The sequence below is a fragment of the Pecten maximus genome, chromosome 15, assembly GCF_902652985.1.
Source record: "Pecten maximus chromosome 15, xPecMax1.1, whole genome shotgun sequence".
Lineage (NCBI taxonomy): Eukaryota > Metazoa > Mollusca > Bivalvia > Pectinida > Pectinidae > Pecten > Pecten maximus.
In genome coordinates, this window is record NC_047029.1 from 9317946 (window position 1) to 9330882 (window position 12937).

General features: G+C 33.8%; 1 protein-coding gene across 2 annotated transcripts in view; it reads left to right on the forward strand.

The window, feature by feature from the left end:
- Positions 1-7096: 7096 nt before the first annotated feature.
- LOC117343609 (fatty-acid amide hydrolase 1-like) overlaps positions 7097-12937 on the forward strand; it is a 33497-nt gene continuing 27656 nt past the window's right edge. The window contains exons 1-2 of one of the 2 annotated variants that reach the window (XM_033906042.1): positions 7097-7184; positions 11454-11678. In XM_033906042.1, coding sequence (XP_033761933.1) covers positions 11454-11678 — 225 coding nt within the window. In that variant the 5' untranslated portion in view covers positions 7097-7184. The remainder of the gene's footprint in view (positions 7185-11453; positions 11679-12937) is intronic. The other variant, XM_033906040.1, reaches the window with a different exon arrangement.

Below are 12937 nucleotides of genomic sequence, written 5' to 3' on the forward strand. Positions count from 1 at the left end.
GTTCGGATGAAATTTCATGTTTTCGTTTCCCTTTCTATGGAAAGCACTCGTCACATCTCGGCTGATTCCGTACCTACACCAAAAAAACCCAGTGCGACATAGGCGACTTTAACGCATTTTGCGAAATGTTTTAAGCGATTTTTTTAATGCAGAAATCCTTTGTAATTGAGCATAATCGAACCAAAATGGACTAGGTTGTAAACAAAGCGACTTAATTCTGTTTGCTTCAAAGAGGATAATTTCCGTCTTTTAGGTTCAGTTCAATTGATTCATTTCAATTCAAACTTTATAGTCGGTACATATTATAACAAAATCAACATTAGCACTGATGAGCTATTAACACCGACTCCAGGTCTAGAAAGCATTTCACATAAAGCAATTAGCATGCCATCATTTCGCATTAAACATTAAGCATTTCGCATTCAACTTAATTGCATTTAGCAATTACCATTTCGCATTAAGCCAAAATGCTCAATGCTTATTGTAAAATGTTGTTTTGTGAAATAGCCTTACAGTTGACCTACATTTTGAAATGCTGAATACTCTCTAGCTGCTCAGGACCAACTGTCTTTTATCTTTGAAGCAAATCATGTTTTTTTTCTGTTTCTAGTATATCGTTATCCTCAATTTTCATTTCATTTCAACAAATTTTATTATACAAGATGTTATAGTACAAAGGGATTTGACAACAGGCTTTGCCTATATCAGTCTTCTCCCACATCAATGACATTTTGATAAAATAATATTGATAGAATTTTTCTTGACAAATTGAACAATAGAACTATATAATTAGGGTTATTTGTAACACTTGCACATACACTCATACACACATCATTGTAATAATCTAAGTAGTCATTCATAGTTTAATGGAATAATGTATAGTTAAAAAGTATCAAAAGTTCAGGAAATATTTTTATTTATATACATTATATATACAGTGTAGAAAATAGATAATTATACAAGACTTTGTAAAGCAAAAGCGCTTCACCTACCTGACGGTGAGAAAGAAGAGTATTTTATTGAAAAATTATAATGATATACATACATATCCACGCTTAATATTGCACTACGCTACACTTATCACGTGATCAGTTTAGCTTAGTGATATCCGACGACGTCCTCAATTACAAATGAACAATTATTCTCATTTACAACGTTTGACATGCAGTATAACGGAAAGAAATCAAGCTTTTACCATTTCGCATAAACATTTAGTGGATTTCTATAAAGCATTCCGCATTTAGCAGTGAGCATGTATAATAATATAGCATTCCACATTTAGCATGTCGTATCGGCTTTCCATACCTTTCCATATTTCGTTTGCTCACGATATCTCCGATCTCGGTGTTCGAAGGTTAGCAGACATAGATAAATCATGTTTGATATCGAAAAATAGGTAGTAACAAGGCGCCGTTTTACTATTTAATCATTTGTGTTTATATCATGAATCAATTTTTATTGTTGAAAATCTAACCTAAAAATCGATTTTTTTTTTATCTCCGGTTGAAATGATGCTTTGTGACACTGCCAGCTAGAACCATATTTCCCGAAAACACAAATCATTTTTGATTTATTTTAAAGAACTTGTAGTATCATAGGGTCACCTTTAGTCCAGGAAATCATCAAATTTAGCTTCTGGAAATCATAGTGCTTTTACGCAAATTTTAGCATTTGTATCTATAATTATAGAGCTGTATTTTTTAACAGACCCAGTAATTATTCAAAGATGTCGGAATTTTGTGCAGAACAAATATAAAGAGTGTATGTACATTTATTTTATTCCGTTGAATTTACCTCAGATTACTCACATTTAAGCCTGAAAGGACATGCTAAAAAGATATCCACTGGTCCACTTGCGCTTAAAAGTTCACAACGGGGAGGACAGGTGGATCAAAAATGGCATTTGTTCTTCGTAAAATCAATATGAATATTTAACTATAACTTGGCCTTGCCCTCAAGGTCACGTGGGTCAAATATGACGAAAACCGATGTGATGATATCTTCTTTAAAAAAAGAAACTGCACGGTATGTTTACAACCCGCACATTAGAGTAGAACGGTGGCTGATTTGTGCCATTTCGTCTTCTCGCTCCAAAAAGACGAAAATCAAATATCTTAGATTAAAAAGACGAAAATTAACAAAACTTAATTTACGAAAATTAAGGTATTTAAAATTAAATTAATTAACCTTAGATTTCGCGAAAATCGTCTTTTCGGGGCGAAAAGTAAAAAAGACGAGAATTAAAAGTTGCTAATTTGCGTGCATTTATTTCGTCTTTTCGCGTATGATGTTTCGTCTTTTCAGGGCGAAAAGACGAAAGGACGAAATGGCACAAATCAGCCACCGTAGAGTAGAGAGCCAAACTGCGTCACTAACTATAACATCAATGAAATGGGAACCCCTAGCCGTTCGATCATGTGACTATATTGATTCAACACCATACATAACTTGACATCAAGTGAAAGGAGAACAAGAGGCGCACAGAACATCAGTCAATTATCCTGTAACAAAAATCTTCATAAATTCTCTTTCTTCGTACCATTATCGACTTAACCAGGACCTGTTCGTTTATGTGGACAAACTGGTTCATCAGTTTTTAAATGTTATATATTTTATATATGTTGACGGAAATGTTGCAAATGTTAATGCAGGCCTTGAAAGTCATTGTCAAGGCTCGTCTGAAAACAATATAAAATCTCCTGGTCCGTCTTTATTTCATAAACGAACAACACCGGTCCAACTATCTAGTGAAGGATCTAGTCAGGACTCTATCAGGTCTGCCCTGGCTAACTGCACAAGCTCCATAAATTCCTTTTGTTTTTATCCTATATCATGAAAAAATATCTTGTTTTAACTTATTTGCCACCTCCCAGGGGACAATTGCGCTTCAACTAAGAAGAAGTAGAATGGCTATGCTTTCTCTAACCACGGGCTTATATTAGAGGGATTCGCAATGTTGCAACACCGTTTAAAGTCTCAAGAAGTTAATATCACTTAATTAATGTTTATCCGTGTGCTCAAACGAATGCCCTTAACCTATTTTAAATGTCACATTGATGGAACGGATTAAGCTTATAAAAAGAGCCGTAATGATATTTGATCATGCCATATGCAGCAACATGCTTGTATGGCGCGGGAAGGATGTCGTAGTTATATGTTTTGCCTAGGCAAACAAATTTTGCTTATGCAAAAACAGAATTTTGCTAGGGTAAAATTCGATATTCTATTTTTGCATAGGCAAAATTCGAATTCTGTTCAATCTATTAGCCAATCAAAAATAACCTTACAACTTTGTAAATATTCCTACATGATCGAAGTTTCAGCGGGGAAAAACGGAAATGGATGACGTCAACGTCACCAAGATAAAATTTCCCTGTCAGTAAGTTCAGTCTCGTAATTATGCAGTAAGTTTACTGGATAGTAACCAAGTCTAAAATGTCCGTGCGTTCCTTTACCGAGTTCGTACAAGGGCCTGTTCGTTTATAGATGCGGATACATCTGACAGCAGCACATTGCCGAAGAATTCAAGAACATGTATGATTCACTACGCTTGGAAATATAGATTTCCTTGGATCCGCTGAATAATCTAGGCCTAGTCCATATATCTGCAAAAGTTGTTTTCATTGGTTGAAGCATTATTAATTTTGCATAGGCAAAAATAATTTTGCTTCGAATTTGCCTAGATCACCGGGTGATACCGGAAGTTACGAATCCGACGGGGAGTATTTACCCGAAGGGCGTAAGGACATGGCTGGGGTATGTTTTATAGTGATACATGGCCTTTTAACATACTATCGGAAATATGATGATACCCACGGAATTCTACGCTATTTCCTTTATACATATCAGTAATTCGTTAATCTCATAAACTTGCCGTGTTTGATTGATGCTCAATATTATCCGGCTGCCCTACTTGATTTTTGTCAAAAATACCCAATAATCGCGATCAAAACACGATGGACAGAGTTTTGGCATTAAACATTGACTACAATAAACTATTAGTAATCAACAATTTGTTTGGATTACAGCTATAAAGTACCTTAATTAGCTAATTATAATGACACGAAAAAATTCCGACGGGGAAAATCTCTCTCCAATATCTGAATCCGACGGGGAATATCAGTACACAGGCTTTCATTTGATTTTCATTCAGATATCAAGTACTTGTAATCAATATGACACATGATTTGATTTATTTCCGGTAATTCTAGATTTACCCAGTTATCGGGAGATTCTGGTGTTTTACATTTGATCCATGGACTTCTTACCCGTTGACGTTGATGCGTATTTTTGTAGGCGCAATAAAACGTTTAAGTTTTGGAGTTAACGAAATTGGATTTAACCCCTTTTTGGGGGCGTGTGAAGCCACAACGAACTTTTTTTTACGTGTTGGTATTATCCTGAAAATTAAAAGAAATAAGTGTTGACGTTATTAAAGTGTCTACTTCAAAATTCATTGGCAAGGGGTTACATAAATTGATATTCTATATTTGATCAACAATAGCTCGAAAACGAGCACATCGACATATGATTTTTCGCCATTTTCTGCTATGGCATGACATCCGATTTCCAAGAATAGATACGAGAAAACAAGTTTAATACAGGAAAATTCTGGCTTCTCAGAGGTGTATAATTCCTGTTATCATTTATATGATATTTGTCAATTGGACATTTTCACGTGTACATACAACATATCAGTAATACGTTACATACAGGATTGAATCAAAGTTTCACAGAATATCTAACAGTGAATTGTTTTGCAATCTATAATACGACATTTATGCGTCCGAGAGAGGCAGTAGCTCCTGGGAGTAGAACAGCGCAATAATGCATCTAACGTATGGAGTAATTGACGGGCACAATTGCAGATTTAAATGATTTCACTTGGCTTATACGGAGGAGGTTAGAAACATTTTCTGTTAGATGCGCATGCTCCGTGGAGCTTTATTCATCGAATTGTTGTATACAGTTTTTTTTATTTGTTTTGTTTAGTTTGTTGGCAGTTTCGCTAATTCTGAACAATATCATAAGTGGAATTGAGCTTCATAAGATCGAAAGCAACTGGACCCATACAGTTTTCAGTTAGACTTATTACATTTTGATAACTGAGCCCTGAACACGCGTGTAGCGCAATACACACACTGTACGATGCTTGACATACTTGTACATGCATTTATTTAAGCAATAAACTGCCTAGATGCGGCAGACCTACTGGTATAACTGCCACATGTGTCACAGACAAACAATCATGGTGCGCGCGGCAGACCTACTGGTATAACTGCCACATGTGTCACAGACAAACTGAATGGTGCGCGCTAGCGCACCATGATTGTTTGTCTGTGACACATGTGGCAGTTATACCAGTAGGTCTGCCGCATCTAGGCAGTTTATCGCTTATATTTACGTTCTATTAATGAATCGCAAAAATAAAAAAATATGAAAAAAATCTTCCAAAATTCAAATTTCCCGCTTTCTACCGTCAGGTCAGGTGAATATCTAGAACGGCGCACAAGTAACAGCTGACGTCACGCGCAATTTCCTACACTATTTGAAAAGACGAAACAACGCTATCTTTTTATATTCATTTGTTTTAATACTTAGAACATATTTAATTCAATATTGAAAAACAAATTTCTTTGTTTACATTTTTTGCAAGTGAGATATTCATACGCCCTCAGGGCAACTTCAGTTATACTCTCATAGATGAAGCTGCTTTTGGTAGGGATTTACTAGTAATATATAAGGGCATTGCCACACCAAATGTAAATATTTACATTTACACTGCAGCTCCACTATATAACTTTACCTAACTTACTTGAAGGTTAAAAGTCTATAACGTCATTACTATAGTGACGTCATAATTGTCACGTCGGTGATAACGAAAGATGGCTGTTGAAAAGGTGGTTCCGTCTTTGACAATATTAATTTGTTCATTCATCGTAGGAGCAACATTCCTGGATATAGTCTTTTAAAATCGTTGTCAAATGCAAGTATAAGCCTTGAACCACTTTCATTTGGAAGTTACATGTATGGGCTGATGAATGCCAACTGGACAAAGGCAACATGAAGCGCTAGCGCGCTTCATTAAATTTGCCTTTGTCCAGTTGGCTTAAGCATCACATATAGTCGCGACTTTGTGTACTGATATTCCCCGTCGGATTCAGATATTGGAGAGAGACTTTCCCCGTCGGAATTTTTCGTGCCATTATAATTAGCCAAGTAAGGTACTTTATAACTGTAATCCAAACGAATTGTTGATTACTAATAGTTTATTGTAGTCAATGTTTAATGCCAAAACTCTGTCCATCGTGTTTTGATCGCGATTATTGGGTATTTTTGACAAAATCATAGCAAATTCGTCGTTTGACAGTAGGGCAGCCGGATAATATTGAGCATCAATCAAACACGGCAAGTTTATGAGATTAACGAATTACTGATATGTATAAAGGAAATAGCGTAGAATTCCGTGGGTATCATCATATTTGTATCACTATAAAACATACCCCAGCCATGTCCTTACGCCCTTCGGGTAGATATTCCCCGTCGGATTGGTATATACTCCCCGTCGGATTCGTAACTTCCGGTATCACCCGGTGTAGATGCAGAAAGAAAATAGTCTATTAATTGCCTTTGCAAAAATAATTTTGCCGGTAGGCATTATTTTATTTTTGCCTAACGTTAGGTAGAATTATATCTCATTAGATATTTATAATTATGACATTCTTCCCGTTCCATATGCTCGCCCCAAGATACTTCGTTTTGTGGAATGATACCATATGACTCGGACCCAAACAAAATCACGGGGCAAACTATAATGAAGGATAGGTGACATGTGACGCAAGGAAGTAATTTAAATTGGGGTAAACGTCGTTGGACAAAACTCTCACACACAAAAAAACCACTTCTAACTGATCTAGGCCTATTTGAACGTGCCAAGTATTAATGTATAAGGACATGAGGGGCCATACAGTGATTGTCAAAGGAAATTAAAAACTATTTTATTTTAAATATACATGCACTGCGTGCAGATATAGGCTATATATCTGTCCGACAACAGCGTGCTAAGTCATTGACCTATATATGCTAGCCGGGCTGTTCCGGGCGGTTCATGTGACAGGACTGAATTTAGTATCTCCTAGTGAAGTGAACCGACCCATTCGAGGTGGCTGTCCAAAGGTTGTAAGGTAAACTTACTAAATTTATCTTATCATTTATGTACTTTATGGGCACATTTAGACATTTTCATGCTATTGCAGCTATTGTATAAGGTCTCAGGGCTTTGCAAATGCGCATCAATCCGTGCCGCAGCTGATCATGAGCGAGTGTTTTCCCCAAGTTGTACTACAAAGTAGTAAGCCTAACGTGTTATATATCTAGCTTACAGGCTTACAAAGGCCTACAAATTAGCTAAATATATTCAATTTTGGTGGCTTGATTTTTTCGGTATGCCTAGTTATGTGTTACGAATATTAAATTAGTCGCTGGCCAACGATTGATACAGGACAATAAATCTGAGTTTTTCTGACTCATTTTGAAAGTGAAAGTAGACAAGATATAAATTTGCTATAGAACACCTGTGTACAGTTTGTTACTTAGTACACGTTTGAAGAAAGTCTTCTAGAAAATCAAGGAAATATTTTTTTCTACATAACCACAAAACTGGAGAAGTGGAGCTTGTGATATAATTTTTAGGGCTCTGTCATTGAATTATATAATATATGTCACATTGCTCAGTCCTGAGTCAGCATATATTAGTATATAATCTTAAGGTTTCATGGTTGTAATGCAGTGTATATACAGTAAAACTTACTTTTCATTACAACAAATATAAAACGTTAAAAGTTTATCAATTGATAATTTCCCAGGAAGTATAATCATATAACGAGCAAGAGCTCATAACTTGTAAGAAAAGAATGCCCATGTAGTTCATGTCAGGTAGTGATTTTTCCTGTGTATTTTAAATTTGGGAAAATCTAATTGTCCAATTTCAGAAAATTTTACATGTAGAACCTGTTAAGAATTAACATATTGATAATGATTTCATAATTAGTGCAACCAGTAAAATGCAGTGTAAATTCTATAGTTATATAATACATGATGGCACTCACCAATTTTTATACCCTTCTCTTATCTATTAGCTGTTATATAATAATATTTTTGTTTTTCGAAAGTTTTAATCTATGAACTCTAAATTTCTTTTTGGGAAAAATAAGTCTAAAAGGTATTGGGGTTGTTTTGCACAACCAGTTATAAGGCAGGAAAAACACTTTCAGCGCTAGGTGAACCCTATACACACTTGTACTTATATGATACTATCAAACATGCATGGCATTTGGCATCAAGCCCTGATTACATTGGTAAAAAGCTGGTGAATTATCCATCCATGACTGAAGATTTTTAATTTTATAAGATGAGAGAAAAAAAGTAACAGTTCATTTGACTAGTGTATCAAACATGGCTATGGTCCATCATTTGACTAGTGTATCAAACATTGCATGGTCATGGACCATAGCCACAGATAGCTACATACAGGCAGAATTGAGAAAAGTTTTTTAATGTATTAGTAGTACAAAACATATATTTTTTCTGATGAAAGCATTAAAGGTGAAGATCACACCAAAAGATGTTACATTAACAGATGTTCTATTTATTTAAGTTAACAAGCATGATGCAGGAAATGACATTACCTAGATATGAAATTAACAGACATGATCTTTAACAATGTGACAGTAACAGGTATTACATTAACAAACATGACATTAACAGATGTGACATTAACCAATGTGACATTGACAGACATGAAGTTTGCCTAAAATTACACTAACAGACATGGCATTAACATACATGACATTAACATACATGACATTAAACATACATGAAATTATCAGACATGACATTAAACATACATGACATTATCAGAGATGACATTAACACATGACATAATGAGACATGATATTATCAGGCATGGCATTAGCACACATGACATTAACATACATGACATTTACATACATGACATTAACATACATGGCATTAACATACATGACATCAACATACATGACATCAACATACATGACATTAACATACATGATATTAACATACATGACATTAACATACATGACATTAAACATACATGACATCAACATACATGACATTAACATACATGACATTAATATACATGACATTAATATACATGACATTAACATACATTGTATTTACATACATGACATTAACATACATGACATTAATATACATGACATTAACATACATGACATTGACATACATGACATTAACATACATTGTATTTACATACATGACATTAACATACATGACATTAGCATACATGACATTAACATACATGACATTAACATACATTGTATTTACATACATGACATTAACATACATGACATCAACATACATGACATTAACATACATGACATTAACATACATTGTATTTACATACATGACATTAACATACATGACATTAGCATACATGACATTAACATACATGACATTAACATACATTGTATTTACATACATGACATCAACATACATGACATTAGCATACATGACATTAACATACATGACATTAACATACATGACATCAACATACATGACATTAACATACATGACATTAACATACATTGTATTTACATACATGACATTAACATACATGACATTAACATACATGACATTGACATACATGACATTAACATACATGACATTAACATACATTGTATTTACATACATGACATTAAACATACATGACATTAACACATGACATTAACATACATGACATTAACATACATGACATTAACATACATTGTATTTACATACATGACATTAACATACATGACATTAACATACATGACATTAACATACATTGTATTTACATACATGACATTAACATACATGACATTAACATACATGACATTAAACATACATGACATTAACATACATGACATTAACATACATGATATTTACATACATGACATTAACATACATGACATTAACATACATTGTATTTACATACATGACATTAACATTCATGACATTAACATACATGACATTAACATACATGACATTAACATACATGACATTATCAGAGATGACATTATCATACATGACATTAACATACATGACATTAACATACATGACATTGACATACATGACATTATCAGAGATGACATTAACATACATGACATTAACATACATTGTATTTACATACATGACATTAACATACATGACATTAATATACATGACATTGACATACATGACATCAACATACATTGCATTAACATACATGACATTTACATATATGACATTAACATACATGACATTAACATACATGACATTATCAGACATGATATTAGCATACATGACATTGACATACACGACATCAACATACATGACATTAACATACATGACATTTACATACATGACATTAAACATACATGACATCGACATACATGACATTAACATATATAACATTTACATACATGACATTAAACATGCATTGCATTAACATACATGACATTAATATACATGACATCAACATACATGACATCAACATACATGACATTGACATACATGACATCAACATACATGACATTAATATACATGACATCAACATACATGACATTAACATACATGACATCAACATACATGACATTAATATACATGACATTAACATACATGACATCAACATACATGACATTAATATACATGACATCAACATACATGGCATCAACATACATGACATTAATATACATGACATCAACATACATGACATTATCAGATATGACATTAACATACATGACATTAACATACATGACATTGACATACATGACATCAACATACATGACATTAACACACATGACATTAACATACATGACATTAATATACATGACATTGACATACATGACATCAACATACATTGCATAAACATACATGACATTTACATACATGACATTAAACATACATGACATCGACATACATGACATTGACATACATGACATTGACATACATGACATTAACACACATTGCATTAACATACATGGTATTAAACATACATGGCATTAAACATACATGACATTAAACATACATGACATTATCAGACATGGCATTAAACATACATGACATTTACATACATGATATTTACAGACATGACATTAACAGACATGACACTAATATACCTGACATTAACAGTCATTGTAGTAACAGGCATATCTTTTATAGATATGGCAGTAACAGACATGATCCTTTTAACAAATATGCCATAAACCGTTGGAACATTATCTGGAGATCTTAGAAGAAGAATTCCTAAGAAATACATTGATCTTTTAATTCAGGAGCATAATCCTTTTAAAGTAGCTATAGAGTCCTGATTGTTAATTTCTTAAATTGATATATTTCTGATTATAAACATTCAAAAATAAAACTTATTTTATTTGTAGATGGACAAATTTAAGTTGAGCTGGCCAAGCTGCAGGCTTGAAGTGCCTGAACCAATCAGAAAGAATGTCTCCTTTGTTTTGACGGTGACAACTACCTGTGTGATTGGAGCAGTAATCATCAGAAAATTTACAAAGTCAAGGAACTTAAATCGAAGGATCAAAGAGAAGCGGGACTCTTGTAGAGAAGCATGTAGGAAGCTCGGGGAACAGCTGGAACAGAACGGGGTAATATACTAAGTTATCTGTATGTAAATAATTGAGTGTTTCATTCAGTTGAATTTTTTTAGGAAATGTTGTATCATGTTAATCAACAAGTTCTGGGTATTTTTCAGTACCACTTTTTTGTAGTATTTTGATAGTGCCGTGACTTCAGTGATTACAAATAATACAAACATTTGAAATAAGTTAGTTAGATTGCTATCTTTGTATTCCGTACTTTTCGTGTCCATTAAAGAGGAGTTACCACTTGGTGGAGGTTGGGAATCTTTTGTGTACAAAGGTGTAAAATTAGAGGGAACGCGGGAACATAACAAGATTTCTGGATTTCATGCCCTTGCACAAAAAGTCCTGAATTTGGGGATTTTTGAAGACTTCATTGGAAAAATTAACCAACATGCGCAAATATTATGATAATGTAAACAGGAAAAACACTAGTACATTTTTTTTTTTTATTGCAACACAGTTACAGTTTTCAGTGATATTAGGACATCTAAGTTTTGACAGGGCATTTTCTCACTGGTTTGGGACAATGATGGGGCCTTTTTGTCTCATTTTGGGAGGAAATTGGTGATTTGGGAAAGATTTTTTTTCAGGAGTAATTAAAACTGCAAATTATTGGCATTGGACTTAAATACGAAATAACTTCAATTGGGAATGCGGTCCATTATTAGCCTCAAAAAGTCCTCAGACAAAGTCCTCGGTCATATGATGACTGCTGACTTGTAAAGGTCAACTTGTGATGGTGGAAAAAGTCACATGACGACAGACTGTGTCAAAAATATTAAAAAAGATATGCATCGTTGTATGGTGACAAGATTTCTGTTAAAAATTAATCATTTTGTCTGAAACCTGATATACAATCGTCTTAAGTTCAGGAAAAATTTATGAAGCACTGAATTATACAGCCACTTAAGGTATTAAGCAGAAGGAGAGATTAGGTGTAAAACACTACTTTAATATATTTATCTGGGTCGACATCCTAAACATCTGGATCAAATGTACAGGCATTACAGAGAGTTTTCCTAGTCATCACTGCCTCGCTGTTTGTCCAGCATGGGTTGTTTTAAACAGCTATGTAGGTTTAGTATATGTGTAACTTATGCAGAATCATGTACTGACTTGGCTGTCAGTTCATGTCTCCTGGAAATTATGTTGGTCATTTTTGACTGATTTGGGAGATAGGACCAAAAAATATATATTACTGGTTTGAGAGTAAGGAAAGGTGAACAAAAATGATATTTATTACATTTTTACCAGGGAAATAT